We start from the raw sequence: 22,656 nt of genomic DNA, 5'->3' as shown, positions 1-22,656 counted from the left end.
CTGTCTGGTATGCTTTAAGTGAGATTCCTGCATTGAGCAATGGGTTGGATTCAGTGGCCTCATAGGCCCTTCCAACTCTAGAAAGACCCCTGAGCTCCAACTGCCCTTGTCCTGGGACAGGACTGCAGAGGTAAAGGGTGGCACACTCTGGCCTCTCATTTCAGCCAGGTACTAAGAACCACTGAAAGGACTTCATAGCCAGGGAGAGATTAACCTAGCCCCATCCATCAACCTACAGGGGTGTAGTCATCCAGGGGTGTGTGGGGTTGTAGACCCCTTAATTTTTTGGGAGCAGAGTCCCAGCAGGTTCCCTATATCTCCAGCATCCTATGGAGCAATCAGCATGAAAGGGGAGCCTGTTAGCTGTTGAGAAGAATCTTCTGGAAGCTATTATTATACAGCCACGAGAGTGGCTAAGAGGAGACTCCTATTCCCCTGACAGAGCTCCAGTGGCCAGAGGAGTTTAACGGTCAGCTGCTCTGATTGAAGCTCTGTGAGGGGAACAGGGCATCTCCTAGCCACTGTCAGCTCTACACTGAATCAGCAGTGTCAGGGGGGGCTGGAAATTCCTGGGTCTTTGGCAGGGAAGGAAAGTCCTTAGCCAGCAGTCGGGTTGTAAATCTGCCAGGCCTATCTGAAGCGTACTTGCCGAGTCAGAAGTCCAGAAGCGAGGTCAGTGGAGGTCCGGGATCAATTGCCAAGGAGGTCAGTCAAAGAGATGCTGCAGGGAAACTAGGTCTACACAAAGCCACGCCTGACACTGCAGTCAGCAACAAGCTGCAGCCAAGGTGTGCCTTATAAAGAGCAGGATGGACAGCAGGTGTGAGCCCTCAGCGTTTGGGCCTTAAGGAGACAGGCCTGCCTCTCTTCTGCCTGACCTTCTGCTGTCTACGTTCTGCAGGTGAGGGGGGAGTATCCTGTTCACTGTCTGTGTCTGGCTGCAGGGCCTCTGCTGTCCCTGGGGTGCTCTGCAGCTGAGGGGCAGAAGGAGCTGGATTCTCAGGAGGCTCCTCCGTGTCTCCTGCTGCTCCTGGGTCTGCTGCTGCTCCTCCTGAGTTGTCCTCATCTGAGGAGTCCTCTGACGGGGCCATGACAGCCACTCTCAGCACCCTTCACTAACTACACTTCCCAGGATACTTTGGGAGAAGCCATGATTGTCTGAACTGAAACAAAGGTCTGGTGTGGATGTGGCCAGGGACAGCTTTGGTTTAAATTTGGGTGGGAGGCTACATGTGCCTGCTGTAGGATAAAAAGGTGGGGGAAACACTGAAAAACAATGATACTCTTCACAATGTTTTCCTTTGGAAAGGAGAGGTGCTTCCCCTCTACCCAGTGTCCACCCACACAATCTCCTCCCCTTCCTCCTTCCCCTTCCTGCCCTCCTCCTTCCCCTACAATTCCCAGATCAGTTTCACCTATCCTAAGCATGATTGCACAGGAGAAAATCCTATTGAACTCAAAAAGCATGCAAATAATCAAACCTACCCTGCCCTCCTCCTCCATCTTGCCCCTTCCCTTCCCCTTCATTTGACCCTCCCTCCCCCTTCCCCTCCCCTCCCCTTCCAATCCCCTCCCCTTCCAATCCCCTCCTTCCCCCCTCTCCTTCTTCCCCTCCCCTCTCCCTCCTCCTCTCCTATCGTAAGCATTTTCACCTATCGTAAGCATGATTGCAGGGGAATAAATCCCACTGAACTCAATAAGCACGCAAATGATCAATCCATTCTCAGCAAACTTACACAGTATCCCATTTCTTACCTCCCTGATAAAAAAGCAGAGAAATTCACTAATAGGCAAAAAACCTTGTGGTTTAAGAATGTACCTATAGCCAACAGATATTTCTATCAAACTTTAAAAAGCAGGGAAATTGGGCAGTTATAGTGAATGCACCAGGGGAGCAGGAGACCTGACCTCCTCTCTGAGATACTGCCCTACAAATTTGTCAAAATGCAAACACAATTTGGGTTGGTCTGTCACAGTCCAATCCACTTCCTGTGTAGCTTGGAAGAATTTGGTAACATGTGCCTCTGAGCATATGGGGAGTGGTGGCAACACCTGCAATCAGCCCAAATAATAGAAAGAAGACATGTGCTGTGCTGATCTTGTTTCGGTAGGGAGGAAGCAACAATATTAAGAAAGTTGATTTTATTTACAATCATCGTAAGTCATTCTGGGAACCCGCCCTTTTTTTTGCTACAGAGCAGGGTAAAAATGCTTTAAAAATAAATAAATACGTAAATCTACCTCCAGAGCAGTGGCTTTGTTGGTCTGTTACAGCAAAACCAGCAAGGAGTCTTGTAGCACTTTAAAGAGTCGCACATTTATTATGGCAATTGCTCAGATGCTTGAAATTGTATCCTCACATGGGGATTTTTCACATAGTTATAGTGAGTGAGAGAGAGAAAGCTGTAGACAGCAGTGTCAAATGGCAACAAATGCAAAAAATGCAGCCCATGACAATCCAATTAGAACTGTAACATATGCCAAAGAACCTTAGCAACCTTTTACAACAGCAATCTTTGCAATAATGTATCAGGGATTAATAAGTAACTCAAATCCTACTTACTCTATGCCGCACCTGGCCACTAGAGGGCAAAAGCTTTCCAATGCAATAACAATACAGACACACTTTTTTTTCTTCCCTTGAAAAGCTACCTGTAGGGCCAAACCCCACTTCTCCATTTCCTTCCCCCCTGCCTTTCCTTCCTGGCTGACGTTTGTTCTCGGCCAAGTTACATTTTCTGTTTTACAGTTTCACTTCCCAAACCTCGCAAGGGTTGCGTTTATACGACTGGTCACTTTTCACGGCTGCACTTTATTAAATTTTCCTTAAGTATGTTTCTCAGGTTCAGTTTTTTTTTATTGGTGGGAACAGATGGGAGCATGTCAGGTCCTGGTCTGCTCGTGAAGCAAGCGAACTGATCTTTTCCCTATGAGGGCATTCCTGAGAATTGCTTCTACCTGTGAAGGTGCTTCGACCTGTAATGATTGCCCAGCGTACTGTGATTATGAACAACAAGTGGAATGAGCAACAAAATGGTGCAGCGCAGAATGCTGCTGTCCAGGAATGCAGCCAACCCATTTTATCTTCCTCCCCCTGGTTTCCATTTGTCCCCAACAATCCATCTGCATTCTCTGGACACTGGATGTGCTCAGTCTTATTGGGTGTTTATTTGTTTATCCCCTTCCCCAAGTGGTGGCTGGTGCCCATCGGGTCTGGTGGCGAGGAAGGCAGGAAGCCCAACATTAGGTACAGTCATAGTGTGGTGTAGTGGTTAAGGTGTTGGACTACGACCTGGGAGACCAGGGTTCAAATCCCCACACAGCCATGAAGCTCACTGGGTGACCTTGGGCCAGTCACTGCCTCTCAGCCTCAGAGGAAGGCAACAGGAAAACCCCCTCTGAATACCACTTACCATGAAAACCCTATTCATAGGGTCACCATAAGTCGGGATTGACTTGAAGGCAGTCCATTTCCATTTCAGAGCCAACAACAGACAGGGCCAACTAATTATAGTTTTGTCCCCGTCCAACTCCTTGCTGAGTTCTACAAGGGGCAATACTGAGACTAAAGAGGAGGAAGCTGACAGCCAGGGCCACCCCTGGGCTAGTTGTAAGTAAGAAGGCAGGCAGGGGGGTGCTGGGTGAGATCCAACTGAACTGAGTGGGGCACTGCCCCACTTGCCCTAATAGACCAGCCTCCATTGCCCTCCCCACCTTGGAGATTTTTCTCCCCTAAATATTTCTTGTACTTCTGCAAATGTTGGGTTCCCCCGCCCCCAGCTTGCGGGTACCTCCCTCTTACGTATTGTTATTGTAATATGCCTTCAAGTCAATTACAACTTATGGTGACCCCCTGAATCTTTTTTGGATGTATTCATAGGGTTTTCATGGTAAGAGGTATTCAGGGGTGGTTTACCATTGCCTTCCTCTAAGCCTGTGGCACCCGGTATTCCGGTATTCCCAGGTGGTCTCCCATCCAAGTACTAACCAGGCCTGACCCTGCTTAGCTTCTGAGATCAGACGAGATCGGGCGTGTTCAGGGTAGTATGGCCATAGGCCCCTGTTGTGTATAGATAGTACCATTCTGGCTACATAAGGATTGGCATTCACAGCCTGAACATTGGAAACACAAGGAATTCTAACAAAAAAAATCTTGTTCTTCCTCTCCATTTTGTGATACAACAGTATGTAGGGATGAAATGTTCCTATCAAATAATTTGATAGAGCCACTGAGCTAAAAACTACTGATTGACTAAAAAAAAAAAGTCCTGCTTTCCTCTTAATCTGGCAGCGCTTTAAAAAAACATTTTAATAAAAAGGTAAAGGTGTCCCCGCACTTATAGTGCAAGTCGTTTCTGACTCTTAGGGTGATGTCTTGCAACGTTTACTAGGCAGACCGTATATATGGGGTGGGATTGCCAGTTCCTTCCCCGGCCTTTCTTTACCCCCCAGCATATGCCAGGTACTCATTTTACCGACCACAGATGGATGGAAGGCTAAGTTGACCTTGACCCCTTTTACCGGAGATTCGACTTCCTCCTTCCGTTGGAATCGAACTCCGTCTGTGAGCAGAGCGTCGTCTGCGTTACCGCCGCTTACCACTCTGTGCCAGTTACAAAAGATGCAGATTATAAAAGAGGCATTCCTTTTTCTTACACATATATTTCTTACACTTTCTACCAGTTTTCCCAGGACAGATATTAAGCTAACTGACCTGTAATTTCTGGGATCCCCCTGGAACCCTTTTTAAAGATTAATGTTACATTGGTTGCTTTCCAGTCCTCAGGTATGGAGGCGGATCTGAGAGACAAATTACATATTTTTGTTAGAAGATCAGAAATTTAACATTTGAGTTCTTTGAGAACTCTCAGGTGGATGCCATCACAGCCAACAATTTGTCCATTTTTATTTTGTCTATTAAGCCTAGAACTTCATCTCTCGTCACCACTATTTGCCTCAGTTCCTCAGACTCCCTTCCTGAAAAAGTTAGTTCAGGCACAAAGGTCTGCTCTATATCCTCCACTGTGAAGACAGATGCAAAGAATTCGTTTAGCTTCTTCTGCAATCTCCTTATCCTGCTTTAGTAACCTTTGACTCCCTTGTCATCAAGAGTCCAACTGCTTCCCTAGATGGTCTCCTGCTTTGAATGTATTTAAATAATATTTTGTTGTTGGTTTTTATGTTTTTAGCAATGTGTTTCCCACATTCTTTTTTAGCATCTCTTTTTGTCTTCTTGCATTTATCTTGCCAGATTTTGTGTTGTTTTAGTCTCCTCATTCAGACCAGATTTCCATATTTTGAAGGAAGCCTTCTTGCCTCTAATAGTTTCTTTGACTCTGCTCCTTAACCATGCTGGCATCCTCCTGGTGGAACCTTTCCTGATTTGTGGTATACACTCCAGTTGAGCTTTTAATATTGTTTTTTTAAACAGATCCCAAGCATTTTGGAGTCATTTGACTCCCTGAACTTTGCCTTTCAGTTTTCTTTTTACCAATATCCATATTTTGGGGAAGTTTCCTCTTTTGAAGTCAAAAGTGACTGTGTTGCATTTTCTTGGCCTGCATGGCCATTTCACTAGAACTACGGCCACCTGTTTTTGGAGGGTCAAAGAGCAGCACAGGACTGTTTGCAAAAGAGCTTTCAAACATCCCCTTGCTGCACTTTGAAGCCCTGACCCACCACCAGAAGAAGTTCCCTACCCCTAGCTTAGTGTGTTGTTGAAACCCAGGTTTGTGCTTTGTCTCCCACCCACAAACCATGAGCAGTAAACCAAGAACAAACCTTGATTACAGCTCATGGTTTGTCTGGAGCAAGACAAACCATGAGCCTGGGCTTGCACAGCACACTAAGCCAAACCATGGGTTAGCCCTGGGTAGTGCAGCGCCAGCAGAACAAGGGGAGGAGCACAGTGGCTGCCATTTTCTCTCCGGAAACTTGCATGTGTGCTTATTCATGCTAAGCAATGGTTTGGCTTTAGTATTACATGCAAACTGAATCTGTGTGTGTCACCTTAAGTTAAAACAAAACAGCAGAAAACCAAAATCCATGTTGCCTTATGTGTCCCAATTATTATTATTATTATTATTGAAGCCATTTATTTATTTCTGGGTTTTTTTGTAATTGCATTTAAAATGTATTATATTGTGTTTCAAGATTTTGTGTGCCACCCTGGAAATTTTATTGAAGGGCAGGGTATAAATATCTATAAATAAATCATAATGCAATTTGTTTAGGAAGAAGCCTGCCTCTTTTACCAAACCCGGCATCACCACCCTGCATTTACCAGCTGCTCCCAGGGCCCACTAACAATTATAACACTTGCTGTGGCCTCCATTCTTGACCCCTGGCATCTTAGGCCACATCCGCATCATACATTTAAAGCAGTATTATACCACGTTAAATAGTCATGGCTGGGAACTGTAAATCCTGGGAACTGTAAAATTTTAAGGGTGCTGAGAGTTGTTAGGAGACCCCTCTTCCCCTCACAGAGCTACAATCCCCAGAATGGTTTAACAATCAATCCTTCCCAGGGAGCTCTGAGAACTGTAGCTCTGTGAGGGGAAGAGGGGTCTCCTAACAACTGGGTTCTTTCACCAAAATGGTTTTCAACAGGAGAGTCTGCAAGTATTTTCTAATCCTAGTGTGCTATTTACAGTAATTCCCTTAACAAAGGATATACTTTCCCAGGACAATTGAGGCTGTCTCTGCATTATCCCTGCATATAAACACACACGCACAAGCATGGCAGGGAGAAGGGTAGGGCATAACTCTTCTCACTGAATGCTAGCTTTCTATGTGCAGGGGATTTATTTATATACTTTGTATGTGGGAGAATCCAGTCATGAGAGGCTCTCCTGTTGACAGGCTGAAGGAGTACACCCAGAAGCCTTCTCTTCGGCTGCTGTGAGAACTAGGCCACAAGATATAAACCTGATAGCGATCTGATCGAGACTCATTGCGGCAAGCATGTAAACAAGCTTTCTGAATAGTACCTTTATGCTCATATTGCATCAGCGTGTGTAGAAGGTTCTGGCTAGAGGGCTATGTTCTTTCTGTTATACTGGTTTGGCTCCCACTGACTCATAGATCCATACAGTCCAAAGGAGTTTCTGTGTATGCATGTGTGTTATGTTTGTTATAGTTCAGATGATAAGGAAGAATGTATCCTTAGCCAACGGAAACAAGATTTTTTACTTGATGGGTGCTATCCAATGTTAGTCATACCCAGAGTAGACCCATTGAAATAGCGTGCTGATCTTTTCCATGCTAGCTCCTTTTTCTTTCCTTCTTTTTAAAGCTGCATTTAAAGACCCTTGGTTGATTTCCGTAATAATCCCTTTTCCATCATCATCATCACCTCAATTTATTCCCTGCTCTTCACCACCAGGTCCCAGGTGTGGTTTCAACATTACAAATTAAAAAACATTTAGAACAAATTACAGTCACAGGAATAGGGTAGATCTTCAGCATATGGCAGAAATTATATAGCGAAGGTGCCAAACACACCTTGCCTAGTGGTAGGATTGCCCTTCCCCTCTGCAATATGATAGTAATTCTGGCCTACCTTTCAGGGTTGTCATAAGGACTGTGAGTGAAGATGGGGAGCAAAGAACTCACTCTGACACACTAATATTGAGTTTCTGTGTATACTTGCCCATGTGCAAAGATCATTGTCAGGGGCCCTACTCTGAGTGCCCCCAACCATCAGATGTTAGATGGCAAATGGGGAAAAACATATTTTTGGCTGTGACTCTGTCTATGGAATGTGTACCTTCACTGGCATCTTTTGGGGACAGGTAGAGACTTATATTTTTCCCAGGCATTTGATAGACTGAGATGATGTTGTGTTGTGATGAGTGTGCTCCGAAAGCTTCCTGTGGCTGTTTTGGGAATTGCTTGTTTTGCTTTTATGGTATTTTATGTTTTTAATGTGTTGTCAGTTGCTTGTAGACCTTCAGGTAACAAGCGACTAACAAGTCTAATAAATACTACTACTGATGATGATAATAATAATTATGATAAGAAGGCCTGAATGAAATGCATTGCTTTCTACACGGATGTTTGCCTGGCGACAACTCTTGTGTCTTTTTAGTGCCAGGCAAACAACTTTTTATTTTCCCAGGACCTTTGAAATGTTTGCTAAAAGAACTGCATTTGCAGCTTTGCTTTAAAATCTGCAGCCTTCAACTCTTGCTTTATCATGGATTGTTTTTACTTACTTTTTCACTGTTAGCCATCCTGATTGCAGTGAAGGCTAGTCTCTGGGCAGATGGGGCACTGCCCCACCAACTTCAATCTGCCCTTAACCGGCTTCCACTTGCCTGCCTTCTTACGTACAACCTGTCCAGAAGATGGCCCTGTCTATCAACTTCTTCCTCTTTAGTCTCAGTGTTGCCCTTCTAGAAATCAGCAGGGAGGAGGATGGTTACAAAACTAGAACTTGTTGGCTCTGCCTGCCATTGGTTCTGGCTCCACCTACCCTTGGGCTCCTTGCCTTCCGCCCCACCAGTCCCAATGGAAACCAGCCACCACTACTCAGTTGTGCTCATACTTAAGGGTGGACTATAACTTTTAAAATAAATATGGTCCGTCATTAAGCCACCCTTCTGCAGTTCCCTTTACTGATTTTATCTGCTTCTTTCACCTGTTCCATCACAGAAGCACACCTTTCTCTTTCTCTGCCATGTGCTTGCCTCTCTGACCCAGCTCTGCCTTGGCCTGGATTTAGATTTCACTCATGCTGTAGCATTTAGCTCTAATGGGGTGTGTAACGCCCTCCCCTGGTTCTCCCTGTCAAGTTCCCTCCTGCTTGTGGCTACTGCCTTTCACTAGGCACTACAAGGGATACCACCAGTCCGGACCGTCCTTTATATGGTTTCTCACTCCACTCTAGCACAGATCTCACTAGATCCCCCTGCTAGGCGGCACCACCAGTCACGTCCTATAACCAATACTCCCAGAGACTTTGCGTGAGTCTCTCTCTAGCTGGTTACTTTTGTGACTGCGTGCTTATGCTGTTCCCAACCCCCTTGTATCTTTATAGATAACGCATACAACTCTGGGTTGCTCTGGATACTTGAATTGTTATTATTCCTCCCTTCACCGCTGCCACAGATACTGTTTCTGTTCAGCCTTGGTAATTACCTTGCCCTCCCTTCTGGTATGTATATCCCCCAGCCAAGGATCAGGCCTTTGGTAACCCAAATAAGTATTTATTAAATATCAGAAATAACAAGATTAGTTTTAGAATGTTTCACAAGCGTATGGTTTCATCTATTTGTTTTGTACTTGACTTATTATTAATCAGAACTCCAACTCCCTCTTTCTCCACACTCCTGACCTCCACCCAGATTCAACTGTCATTCTTCCATTTATACTCCCAGCCATTCAAACGCTCAGCCAATCATCCAGCATTCTACTGCTCATGTACTCCCCCCTCCTCTTTCACTCCACTTACCATATGTCTTCTATATAAACAGCACTTACCATATTTACACTATAAGCAGGAACATCACAGGGTGCACTGGAAAGGACTTAAAAATAAGATATGAAACAGAGATATCAGAGGGGAAGGGGGGAGCAGGCAGGAAGGGGTTAACAAAGAAAGTGGAGAATGTGTAAGGGGAAAAGAGATAATTGGAAAGTGGGGCAGGCAGCAGGGAAGATGGAGGGCATCTGTATTGCCAGAAATAGATTCTTTTATCAGACAGACAGAAAAGGCGAACTGACGGTGTGCATTCAGAACCGATTCAGGAGACAGCAACTAACAAGAAGAGCGGCCTGGGCTAGCCAAAGCAAGCCTTTCAAAACTCCAGACAAAGGCTGCCAGTGGCAGTCCAGAGGGGGACAAAAGAACAAACAGAACCCAATTAAGAGAGCAACAATTAGGAAGCATGTGCTAAATTGGACATCAGTTTAATAGAGTGCAGCCTGGAATAAATTACCCGCAGGCCTGCTCCTGAAAGGTGTTCTGTGCAAGCCTTGATCCAAGTAATGGGTGCTGTGTGCAGGAGCAGAATCTGACAGACTGACAGGGCCCACCAGAAGAGAAATAAGCAAGCGTTTTAATGCGCGCAAAACCAATCATGCACCAAGGCACTAGGTGTTTCCATAAAGCAGGGCTTCCTAAACTTCTGAGTACATTGATCCCTTGATGAACTTGTAAAGTTGTCATCAATCCACAGCCCAAATTTAGGAATGTAAATGAAATGAAGTCAAGAAATATCAATATATAATCAACATTTATTAACCAGCAGCCACCATTACTAGGAATCGTAGAGTATAAACAATAAGAAAGTAAAAGTAAAAATATATTTGTTTAAAAAAAGTAAATAGTGAAAATGTACCCTTACACCATTTTTAGCAATAAAGCACATGGTCTGACAATAGTGCTGTATTCTGGAATCATTAAATACAGAGGTTCCTCATTGGCTAGGGAGGTGCACTCTGCACATGCCCATGGCCTTTATTTCTGAGGCTCATAGATCTTAATTAAAAAAAATTGCATTACACCTTGTAAACTTCTTTTCTACCCGTTGTTGTTGTTATGTGACTCCAAGTCGACTACGACTTATGGCGACCCTATGAATCAGCGACCTCCAACAGCATCTGTCATGAACCACCCTGCTCAGATCTTGTAAGTTCAGGTCTGTGGCTTCCTTTATGGAATCAATTCATCTCGTTTGGCCTTCCTCTTTTTCTACTCCCTTCTGTTTTTCCCAGCATTATTATATTTTCTAATGAATCATGTCTTCTCATGATGTGTCCAAAGGATGATAATCTCAGTTTCATCATTTTAGCTTCTAGTGACAGTTCTAGTTTAATTTGTTCTAACACCCAATTATTTGTCTTTTTCGCAGTCCATGGTATCCGCAAAGCTCTCCTCCAACACCACATTTCAAATGAGTTGATTTTTCTCTTATCCACTTTTTTCACTGTCCAACTTTCACATCCATACATAGAGATCGGAAATACCATGGTCTGAATGATCCTGACTTTAGTGTTCAGTGATACATCTTTGCATTTGAGGACCTTTTCTAGTTCTCTCACAGCTGCCCTCCCCAGTCCTAGCCTTCTTCTGATTTCTTGACTATTGTCTCCATTTTGGTTAATGACTGTACCAACGTATTGATAATCCTTGACAAGTTCAATGTCCTCATTGTCAACTTTAAAGTTACATAAATCTTCTGTTGTCATTACTTTGGTCTTTTTGACGTTCAGCTGTAGTCCTGCTTTTGTGCTTTCTTTAACTTTCATCAGCATTCGTTTCAAATCATTACTGGTTTCTGCTAGTAGTATGGTATCGTCTGCATATCTTTAATTATTGATATTTCTCCCTCCAATTGTCACACCTCCTTCCTCTTGGTCCAATCCCGCTTTCCGTATGATATGTTCTGCGTATAAGTTAAACAAATAGGGTGATAAAATACATCCCTGTCTCACACCCTTTCCAATGGGGAACCAATTGGTTTCTCCATATTCTGTCCTTACAGTAGCCTCTTGTCCAGAGTGTAGGTTGCGCATCAGGAGAATCACATGCTGTGGCACCCCCATTTCTTTTAAAGCATTGCATAGTTTTTCATGATCTACACAGTCAAAGGCTTTGCTGTAATCTATAAAACACAGGGTGATTTTCTCCTGAAATTCCCTGGTCCGTTCCATTATCCAACGTATGTTTGCGATATGATCTCTGGTGCCTCTTCCCTTTCTAAATCCAGCTTGGATGTCTGGCATGTCTCGCTCCATATATGGTAAGATCCTTTGTTGTAGAATCTTGAGCATTACATTACTTGCATGGGATATTAAGGCAATAGTTCGATAATTACTGCATTCTCTGGGATCCCCTTTCTTTGGAATTGGGATGTACATGGAACGCTTCCAGTCTGTGGGCCATTGTTTAGTTTTCCATATTTTTTGACAAATGTTTGTCATAATTGGACAGATTCAGTCTCAGTAGCTTGCAGCAACTCTATTGGTATGCCATCTGTTCCTGGTGGTTTCTTCCAAGTATTTTAGGAGCAGCTTTCACCTCGCATTCTAAAATTTCTTGTTCTTCATCATACGGTTCCTCCGTGAATGAATCTGTCATCCTGGCATCTCTTTTATAGAGTTCTTCAGTGTATTGCTTCCATCTTCCTTTTATTTCATCTTGGTCAGTCAGTGTGTTCCCCTGTTGATTATTCAACATCCCTACTCTTGGTTTAAATTTCCCTTTCAGTTCTCTAATCTTTTGGAATAGGGCTCTTGTTCTTCCCTTTTTGTTGTCCTTTTCTGTTTCTATACAGTAACTATTGTAATAGTTCTCTTTGTCCCTACATACTAACCGCTGTACTGTTGCATTTAGGGTTCTGACTGTGTTTCTATCTTTTACTCTGATTTTTGATACGACCAGTTCATGATCTGTACCTCAGTCTGCTCCTGGTCTTGTTTTCACAGAAAGTGTGGAACTTCTTCATCTTCTGTTACCAATTATATAATCAATTTGATTCCTATATTGACCATCTGGTGATGTCCATGTGTACAGTCGTCTTTTTGGTTGCTCAAAACATGTGTTTGCAAGAAACAAATTATTGTCTTCACACAATTCAATAAGTCTTTCTCCTGCTTCATTTCTGTCTCCTAGGCTCCATTTCCCCACAATTCCTAATTCTTCTCTGTTCCCTACTTTTGCATTCCAATCCCCCATGATTATCAGCACATCCTGTTTTGGTGTGTGATCAATTTCTTCCTGTACTTCTACGTAAAATCTCTCCAATTCCTCTTCTTCTGCGTTTGCTGTCAGAGCATAGACTTGGATGATGGTTATGTCGATAGGTTTCCCATTTAATCTCATTGATATAACTAGCTCAGACCTTGCGTTGTAACTCCTAATTGCTTTTGCTACATCACTGCTCACTATTAAAGCAACCCCATTTCTTCTTAATTTCTCATTTCCTGCATAAAATATTTTGTAGTTGCCTGATTGAAAATGTCCCATTCCCGTCCATTTTAGTTTGCTCACACCAAGTGTTGTAATATTGATGCATTCCATTTCTTGCTTGACAATTTCTACCTTTCCTTCCCTATGCTTCTCACATTCCATGTTCCTATTGTGTGCATCGTACAACTCCGGACTCTCCTTTTGCATCTGTGCGCATCAGCCTCTGGGCTTCCTTTCGGCTTTGACCCAGCTGCGTCATTAGTCACAGCGTTACTCGTACTTTGTTCTTCCCCAGTAGCTCGGCGAGTGCCTTCTGACCTGGGGGTCTCATCTTCCAGCACTATCTCGTGTTGCATTTTGGATCCTCTGTTCCTAGGGTTTTCGTGGTAAGATATGAAGAGGTGGTTTACCATTGCCTTCCTCTGAGTTTGGATGCATCTTAGTCTGGTGTTTCAGCTTTGACCATTCCGCCTTGGGTGCCCCTGCTAGAGTCTGGCCTCTTGGTCTAGAGACTCCTGAAGGCATTGCTCTCAGCTTCTTCAACACTCTCAAACCCCCTCACCATGTTAAGGTGTGCATCCTAGAGGGTTTTTTCAAAACAATTGTTTTTTAAAACAATGTTTATTTATGGATGTGTGAGTGTACAAGAATCACAGGTAAGTAATAGTACTGATAAAAAATGTAGGTACATCCAATAACCATAACAAGTTAGGAACAAAAAATAGGCCAGAAGTAGGCAAAAGCCCTTCCTGTCCCACCTCCTCCCCACCGCCTTGGGACGTTTTCGATGGCTGGTTTTTATTCCCCCCCTGCACAGTTCCACCGACCCCAGGGTATCAATATTGACCACTTTGGGAAGGGAAAAAGGACATGGGAAGCATGAAACATCTTTTTCTTGAGCTGCAGAAATACTTGATGAGGAGTCACAACTGAGGCACCAGATCAGTAGCAAATATGTTGCCCACTTTTGACAAGGTGTCTCACCATAGGGAACTGCCACACAGCCCAAGCAGCAGGATTAAACCCTGTGCTCATCAGCGGGTGAGCTGAGAGTTCAGTTCTGTGGGGTGCTACTCCACCAGTGCATTTCTGGTGGGCAACATGCTGGCAAAGCAGACCCAGTCAACTTTGAGCCATCCTATCCCATGAGTCAATTTTGCAAGTCAATCATCATGACATCAAATGATTGACAGGTTGGTGGCCTCACCCACCTATCAAAGTTGGCCAGTAGGATTGGGGTGGGAATATAAAAAGATCTGGCCTGCCTAGTCTAAAAGCTTCTCCAACGAAGAGTGATAAGGCAGTGAGCTCGCACAAAGGTGGGGCACTTGGGGCAAATATTCCATCCCTGAACCTGGGGTTGGTACTAGTCATTTATAGCACAATACTATGCAAGTTTACTCAGAAGGAAGCACCACTGTATTCAATGGGGCTAATTGTGTGTATGTGTGTATGTATGTATGTGGGGCCCTAAGGCTCACTTTTTGACACCCCTCTCTTTAAAAAAAAAGTGCATATAGGCATGCAGCTTTACAGTGCAATCCTATACAGTGGTTCCCAACCTCTTTTTCCCTTGGACCACTTGAAAATTGCTGATGGTCTTGTAAATATTATTCTACCTGTTGTAGCAATTGTAATGCAGTCTGCTAGATGCTGTATGGTTTTTTAAATAGTATGTTTATTTCTTTTATTTCTTATAATGTATCTTATTGTATTACAACCATTTGCATTCCATAGGATTCAAACTGTAATACAATGAAATACAATATAAGGAGTAAAAGAAGCAATAAAAATACAATTAAAAACCGATATATTTAATGCAGACATGCCACAGACCCCCTGAAGGAAGCTTGTGGGCCCAGAGCCGCCCCTAGGCACTGGGAAGTGGGGCAGCTGCCCTTGGCCCCGCGCTTTGGGGGGCCCCTGCACTTGGCGATCTGCATATAAAAGCAGCAGCCGCGTCCTCCTCACAGCTGCAGTAGTGAGCTGAGGGGAGTGGAGAAACAAGCCAGGAGGAAGAGGTGCAGTGGTGGTCTCCTGATGGCCGCGGTAGTGAGCCGGGAAGGAGAAAACCTCGCAGCGAGAAACGCTAAGCGAGTCTACAACAAAGGCTGCAAAAAAGGGAGCTGCAGCCGAAAAATACAAAGCCGCCACCGCCAATGAAGGCTGCAAAAAAGGGAGCCGCAGCCGCAAGCTCCTAGCAGCCGAAATACAAAGCCTCCGCCGCTGCCTGGAGGAAAGGATATATACAGAGAGAAAGAATGTGGGGGGCCCCCAACTATGCTTTTGCCCCAGGCCCCGCACATGCTAAGGGAGGGCCTGTGTGGGCCACTGGTGGTCCATGCGCCACACTGTGGGAACCTTTGCTATACATATCTATTCTGGGACTGCTCCCAGATTCACGGGAACAGAACTGCACTACAGCCTTAAAACCCTAAGTTTAAAATAGGATCCTATCTTTCTTTTCAGAAGCAAATAGCACCACTTTGTTCAGTGGGTCTTACTCCCAGTCTGTGATGGCTTTGAAAACACAAATTTCATGCTAGGGATCATTAGAAAAGGTATTGAGAGTAAAACTGCTGACATCATAGTGTTGTTATATAAATGTGTGGCCACATTCAGTATACTCCACGGTTGTGAACTCTGAGGCGGGAGGTGAGACGGCTAGAGTGCCGGTGGCGGAAATCTCGCTCTGACGACGATCGGACACGGGTTAGAGCGGCTGTGGTAGCCTACCATGTGGTGATCAGGGCAGCAAAAAAGGATTTTTGTGCTGCCTCTATTGCGTCTGCAGAGCGCTGTCCCAGGAGGCTGTTCCAAGTGGTCCGGAGCCTGGTCGGTCCAGATGCCCCGGAACCAATGGAATATGCTAAGGCCTCCTGTCATGAGTTTGCAAAGTACTTTACAGAGAAAATCGATCATATTAAGAGTGCTATTCCGTGCGCTGTGGACACAGTGAGCGAGCCAGAGGCGGCCAGTGGTGCTCTGGTGGTGTGGGATCGGTTCCAGCTTCTTCCTTCTGATGAAGTGGACAAGGTACTTTCAACCTTAAAGCCAACCACTTGCTTACTTGACCCTTGCCCGTCGTGGCTCATTATGAGCTGCAAGGACAGATTGGGCAAGGGGATCAAGATGGTGGTAAATACATCCCTGGAAGAGGGAGTAATGCCATCAGCTCTCAAGGAGGCAGTAATAAAACCAATTCTAAAGAAGCCCTCCTTGGATCCCCAAGATCTGAACAACTTTCACCGTCTCAAATCTGCCATTCCTGGGCAAGGCGGTTGAGCGGGTGGTGGCGAAGCAATTGCAAGTGCATTTGGAGGAAGCGGATTATCTGGATCCATTTCAGTCAGGCTTCAAGCCTGGACATGGGACTGAAACAGCCTTGGTCACCTTGGTGGATGGTATGAGGAGGGCGTTGGATAGGGGTGAATGCACCTTCCTTGTCCTCCTGAATCTCTCAGCGGCTTTTGATATCGTTGACCACGGTATCCTTCTGGACCGCCTGAAGAGGTTAGGCATAGGGGGCACTGTATTGCAGTGGTTCTGTTCCTTCCTCTCCGGTAGGTACCAGAGAGTGGCACTGGGAGATGAGGTTTTGGATCCTTGGCCTCTCACTTGTGGGGTGCCACAGGGCTCCATCCTCTCCCCGATGCTGTTCAACATCTATATAAAGCCGCTGGGGGCTATCATCAGAAGATTTGGGCTGCAGTGTCACCAGTATGCTGATGACACGCAGCTCTCTCTCTCATTCAAATCTTCACCGAGGTTGGCTGTAGAAACCCTATCCAAGTGCCTGGAGTCGGTGAGTGGCTGGATGGGAAGGAATAAGCTGAACCCTGACAAAACCAAGGTACTGTTTGTGGGAGACAAGGGAAGGTTGAGGGATGTTGACCTGGTGCTCAATGGGGTACAATTGCCCCTGAAAGACCGGGTCCGCAGCCTGGGTGTCATTCTTGACTCCCAGCTGTCCATGGAGGCTCAGATCTCAGCTGTGAGCCAGGCGGCGCTGTATCAACTCCATTTGATATGGAGGCTGCGCCCCTACCTTCCCAACCATCTGCTCCCATCTGTGGTACATGCCCTTGTCTCCTCTAGCCTAGACTACTGTAATGCGCTGTACGTGGGGTTACCCTTGAAAACGGTCCGGAAGCTGCAACTGGTACAGAATGCAGCGGCTTGCCTGATTAAAGGCAGCCGCCGGCGAGATCACATCAGTACTAAAGGAGTTGCACTGGTTACCGGTTGTTTTCCAGGCCCAATTCTAGAGGTTGGTTCTGACCTTTAAAACCCTATACGGTTTCTGCCCAGTCTATCTGAAGGAGTGCCTCCAACATCATCAGGGATGCCGCTCAACAAGATCAGCCTCAAAAGGCCTTCTCTCTATCCCACCAGTTAAAACAGCTAGACTGGTGAGAACTAGGGAGAGGGCTTTTTCAATTGTGGCCCTCACTTTGTGGAATTCCCTCCCAAATGATCTCCGCCATGCCCCCTCTATGATGAGCTTCCGCCGGGCCTTGAAGACCTGGTTCTTCAGGCAGGCTTTTGGGGTGGGTTAGGTTTTATTATTATTGTTGAGATTTTTAATGTTTTAATGTATTTGTATGTTTTTACTTTGTACGTCGCCCAGAGTGGCTGGACAGACAGCCAGATGGGAAACTAATAAATTAAATAAATAAATAAATAAATAAAATAAAAACAGTTCTGTTTGCCTCACCTCAAAAAGGATATAGCAGAGTTGGAAATGTTTCAGAAAAGGCCAACCAAAATGATCAAGGGAATGGAGCAACTCCCCTATGTGGAAAAGTTGGGACATTTGGGGCTTTTTAGTTTAGAGAAAGAGTGAGTAAGAGAAGAACAGAACGTGGCAGAAATGTATAAAATTATGCATGGCATGGAGAAAGTGCATAGAGAGAGGTTTTTCTCCCTCTGTCGTAACACTAAAGCTGGTGGACATCCAACGAAGCTGAACGTTGGAAGATTCAGGACAGACAAAAATGAAGTACTTTTTCACTGAGCGCATAGTTAAACTATGCAATTGGCTCCCACACGAGGCAGCGATGGCCACCTTCTTGGATGGCTTTAAAAGAGGATTAGGCAAATTCAAGGAGGATAAGGCTATCGGTGGCTACTAGCCGTGATGGGTGTGCTCTGCCTTCATGGGTGAAGGCAGTTAATGCTTCTGAAGACCAGCTTCTGGAAACCACAGAAGGCAGGGAAGTTGCTCTTGCCCTCAGGTCCTGCTTGTGGGCTTCTCACAGGAATCTGGTTGGTCACTGTGAGAATAGGATGCTGGACGAGATGGGCCATTGGGCCGATCCTCTTCTTACATCCTTAGGAGGATCTGCAGCCTTTAAAATTGCACTGCACTTTAAAGCACACCCTTTAAAACCTGCACGCATGGAGGACGAGATCGAAAAATAAGCTTCCCAGACCGTTGGAAAAACTGCTGATCTAAGACCGACAGAGAAATACACTGCTTCAGCGCAGAAATAATAATAATAATAATAATAAAAATAATAATAATAAAAAGCTTCGTTCTTGAGCCTAAAATAGCCGCCCTTCCTAAGTCACTTGTTCCTCAGGTGAGAGGTGTCTCGCCCCGCTTTAGGCCCAAGATGGCGGCGCCTCTGAGAAAGCCCTATGCTTAAGGACTCCTCCTTGTGAGCGCTGTTGCCGCGCCGTGTCCTCTCTTCGGCCCCCGTAGCCTCGTTTTGGGCGCAAAATGGCGCCCGCCTTGGGAGCGCCGTATGAGCTGGCTTGGGCTGCGTGCGGCTTGGGAGAAGAGGCTACTGCTGTCCCGAACGCGGCGGGCGGGGGAGCGTTGTCATGGCAGCCAAGAGTAGGTGTCACACCGGGCCACTTCCTGGTTGGAGGCCAATGTCCCGGGCACTAAGCTGGGAAAAGCGCCGCGGGGAGGAGGCGGAACGAGGCCCCAGAAGGAGCAGGAGGCCGAGGCGGTGAGGTAAAGGAGGAAAGACAGAGGCGCTGGGCTGGGGTGCGGGGCTTTCCCCCCTTTTCGGACCCTCGGTAGTTGGACTCTTCCATTTTGAGGCGGGGGGGTCAGGCCTTAAGGCCTTCCATTAAGAGAGTGTGTGTGTGAGAGAGGGATGGACTGTTTCATTCTTGACAGAGGGGTGGATGGAGGCAGGGAGCTGGCCCATTCTAAATCCACCGGAGGGGGGGAGGATAGTGGGCGGGCCATGAGTTTCCTTCTGTTGAGGTGTGTATAAACTGATAGGGAGTTGGGATCTTTCATTTCTATCGCTGGGGAGGTGTGTTGGATTAGGGGTTTTCCTGCTGGACCCTCCCACTTCTGCCCTTTGGTTTGGTTTTTGGGGTGTGGGGGGGGCGAGTGGGAGGTGGGACCCTCGTAGGTCTTGGAGACAAAGGGGAGGCGCTTTCTCCGTTCCTGGTGGGTTGATTCCGGGATGCGGGAAAGTGGTAGTGGTGGGGGGAGTGTCAGGGATTTTCGTTGTACGGGAGGGGGAGTAGGATCCTCCCTCATGTTTGGCCCTGTTAGAGGACACTGATTTTTTTTAAGAGGGAAGAGGGGTTTGCTTTTGGGGAGAATGGAGGGGGGAGCTAGCGTGTATTGGAGAGTGGGAAGTGTCTGAAGTTGGGGAAGGTCAAGGGGGGGAGAAGTTCTGCAGAGAGGCTACGGGGGGAGGGAGGGTTTTTCTTGCAACTCAATCCTGTGCAGGTTTACTCAGAAATAACTCTTGCTCTTTCCAGTGTTTGTTCTTTTTAAACTCGCTTCCAGTGTGCGTAGGATTGCAGGTTGTAAAAGGACTGACACAGAAGTTCTGAAGTTTAGAGAGGATCCTCTGGGGTGTGTCTAAAAGGTCCATGGGAGTCTGTGAGAAGGAAGGAGAGCCTCTCTGCTAGCCTTTGCCTTGAGTTCATTGCTCTTTCAAAATCGTGGTGGGTTACATTTAGGGACTGTATGTGACTTTTTTTTAAAAAATCCTGCTAGTACTCTATTATAAGACATCCTGTTATCTTTAATAATAAATAATGGTAGGAATGATGGAGAAGATTTCTAACTGAGATTAAAAGCAGAAACTTTAAAAATTTTGACAGTTTGTCCCTTTGGGTGATATAAAACTTTGTGGAAAGAAAGGGGCTTCTAATAATTAGATTATGTCTCTGTTGTTACAGTCTTGGACCTTGATCCCACATGTTCATGGTAGGGGTTAGGGAAATGGCAAGATTCCTGTTTTGAGCAGAAGAGACCTTGGGCTAATACTTTTGGAGTCTCCTTTTATGCACCCCTTTCTTTGAGCCAGTTGATGTTAAAAAGATATCAGCCTGGCAGCCATGATGGGGGACTAGAGGTACATGAGGCTGGTGCAGTACATTCAGAGACTAATACAAAAGTCCTCCCAAAGCAACTTTGCTCCCTCCACCTTGCATGGTCACTTACAGAAGCCCTGATTGTTGAATTGCATAGTTGCTCCTTGATGTGTCCACCGGTCCTTTGGGAACTAAGCTGAAACCACTGGTTTCTTTCTTTTTTGCTGTTGACTGGTTGGTCCAGAAAGAGACGTAAGAGAACCAATGTATCTTATTACCAATCCCTTCACGATGACTGTCTTTGCTGAAAAGTTTGGAGACACTTCTGATACTTGATTTATTAGGTCATCTGGGCTGTTGCTTTTGCACTGTATACAGGTGGAATTGAAGTGCATTGTGTAGTGTAGAGTTTAACAAAGAACCCTTTCAGCCTGGTCCAGTTTTGCTCGGATGTTAACTGCGTTTGATGGCATGTTCTCCCAAGTAAGGCTGAAACCTGCTGTTTTGCCGAGACTGAGATCATAGTAGTACTTTCTTCCGAGTAAACATGCATAGGATCAGGCTGCAAGATTGTATAATATCGCAGCCTTTGTATAGTGGCTTTCATTAGTGATTTAAGTGATAGCTGCCTAACCTGATGCACTTCATTTGTCTCCCGGTGCATAATACCTATGACCTATTGGCAGTTACTAGAAGCTGTTTGTTGAGTGATTTTTCTTTGTGTAGATATATTGAAACTGTGAATGAGGATGTGGGTGTTCCCTTGTGAATATTTGATCTGTGCTTCTACTATTACCTGCCTCACTCGTCAGCATTAGGAAAGGTTATTAAATGGTAGGAAGTTATTTGCTTTTGCTGTAACTTGGAGCATTTCTTGGACTGTCATGGTGGAAGACTCAAACTGTTAATTTACAGGATAGCTGTCTGCCTTCTTTACTTGTGTTTTGTACTCCCCTCCCCCAATGACTGTTGTTTAATTAACTCACTGTCTCAAATTTGAACTGAGGGTAACAGCAAGGTTCTCGTTTTATAGAATTATCTCCAAATTGTTAGCTGGTTGGTGTGCTGATTAGGCGAATTAGGATTTGTACACTCATGTCCTTAGGAAGGATTTTGAGACTGAAAATATAATGCAATGTTTGTATGTGTCTAAAAGAAGCCAGTCAGATATAATAAAAGTTGGATTTAGTCCAAAATAGAGTAGCTGCCCAGGAAAAGGCATTGTCTGCAATGTTCTTGTTGTATTCTGTTTGGCCAAGCATGGATGATCATACCCTGAGTTGTGCGTCTGCTGCTATTTCTTGAACTGCAGAAAACCTGCAGTATGTACTACTGGCTGAAGAATCCACCTTTTTAAAGGCCAGAGACTAAGTAACCTTTAGTTGAGTTGCAGGGGCTTGTCTCCAAGTAAATGTGCATATGATCAGTTTGAAAGAATCTCTGCTTCCACTATTAAATGTATAAAGGCAAGTTTCTTTTTGTTATAATTCTGAGGACAATGCTTATCAGTGTGGACAACACCTGGTGAAGTTTTAGAGGTGGCTGAATTAGATGCCTGTATGGCTCTGTGCCTCTCTGCATGACTAGCAGAAGCATCAAACATACAGAGTAGTGTAAAAATGTTTCCACAAGTTGCAGGTTTAAGGTTTATTTTACTTCAGATGGTCATTTCCACAATGGTAGATCAAGACTTTGTCAAGATGGGAACATTGGGTTTTATTCAACTAAATCTTCCTCAGAGTAGAGCCATTAAAATTAATAAACCTAAATTTGTCACGCCCATTGACTCCAATGGGTGTACTCTGAGTAGGATTAGCGTTGAATATCACCCATACATGTATTTTGAGGAAATGGTAAAACATGTGTCCTGGTGGTTAGATACAAGAGGCACAGTATTGCTGACAGTGAAGTTCTCTTTTGCAAGGAGGCTTCACCCATGCTAAAATAAGCACTTGTTTTCAAACTGGGTGGAGTTGTAATTAGAATGGAATTTCTAATAACTATAGTAGCCAAAGCTTGCAAAGGAGCACCTTTTTAGCATCGTATAATTTAGCTAGAACTCTTATGACATTTATCATGTCAGTGTCAATATTACGGTGCAGGAGAGAGATGGTAGTGTTAAGTGCTGATACAGAGATCGAGTGTTGTGTGGTGTCTCTAAGAAATCCGTCACTACCTTGATAGGCATTTGTGAAAGAGCAGCTTAATTATCCAATAACACATCTTTCAAAGCAATGATTCCAGGTCAGTGGTAGCCAAGAGGTGAGTATGTTGCAAGTCAAAAAGGAGAACCATTTTATACATACAGATTTTCATAGTAAAACCTTTCCTGGATTCTACTGCTGCAGGGTGAAGGGTTGCATGCTTGGCTGTACCTTTGGAAGGTGGGGTGGGGGTAACTTAATTGCAGGAAGAAATATAACATGTCAAAGAGAAGGCTA

At 45.0% G+C, this 22,656-nt stretch overlaps 1 protein-coding gene and 1 pseudogene across 5 annotated transcripts in view; one reads left to right on the top strand and one right to left on the bottom strand.

Annotated features, from left to right (window-relative positions):
- Nucleotides 1–3,931: 3,931 nt before the first annotated feature.
- LOC133363569 (5S ribosomal RNA) lies at nt 3,932–4,058 on the bottom strand (annotated as a pseudogene).
- Nucleotides 4,059–18,579: 14,521 nt separating this feature from the next.
- The window catches only part of USP6NL (USP6 N-terminal like), a 189,677-nt gene continuing 185,600 nt past the window's right edge, over nt 18,580–22,656 (top strand). Inside the window, exon 1 of one of the 5 annotated variants that reach the window (XM_061638338.1) lies at nt 18,580–18,761. In XM_061638338.1, the coding sequence (XP_061494322.1) occupies nt 18,749–18,761 (13 nt within the window). In that variant the 5' untranslated portion in view covers nt 18,580–18,748. Of the gene's footprint in view, nt 18,885–19,313; nt 19,335–19,756; nt 19,844–22,656 lie in introns of those variants that run through there. The other 4 variants (XM_061638340.1, XM_061638339.1, XM_061638343.1 and 1 more) reach the window with 4 other exon arrangements.

Source organism: Rhineura floridana, chromosome 8, assembly GCF_030035675.1.
Source record: "Rhineura floridana isolate rRhiFlo1 chromosome 8, rRhiFlo1.hap2, whole genome shotgun sequence".
In the NCBI taxonomy this organism is placed as follows: domain Eukaryota; kingdom Metazoa; phylum Chordata; class Lepidosauria; order Squamata; family Rhineuridae; genus Rhineura; species Rhineura floridana.
The sequence above is the reverse complement of the archived record's forward strand: the minus strand, read 5'-3'. Positions and strand labels throughout refer to the sequence as shown.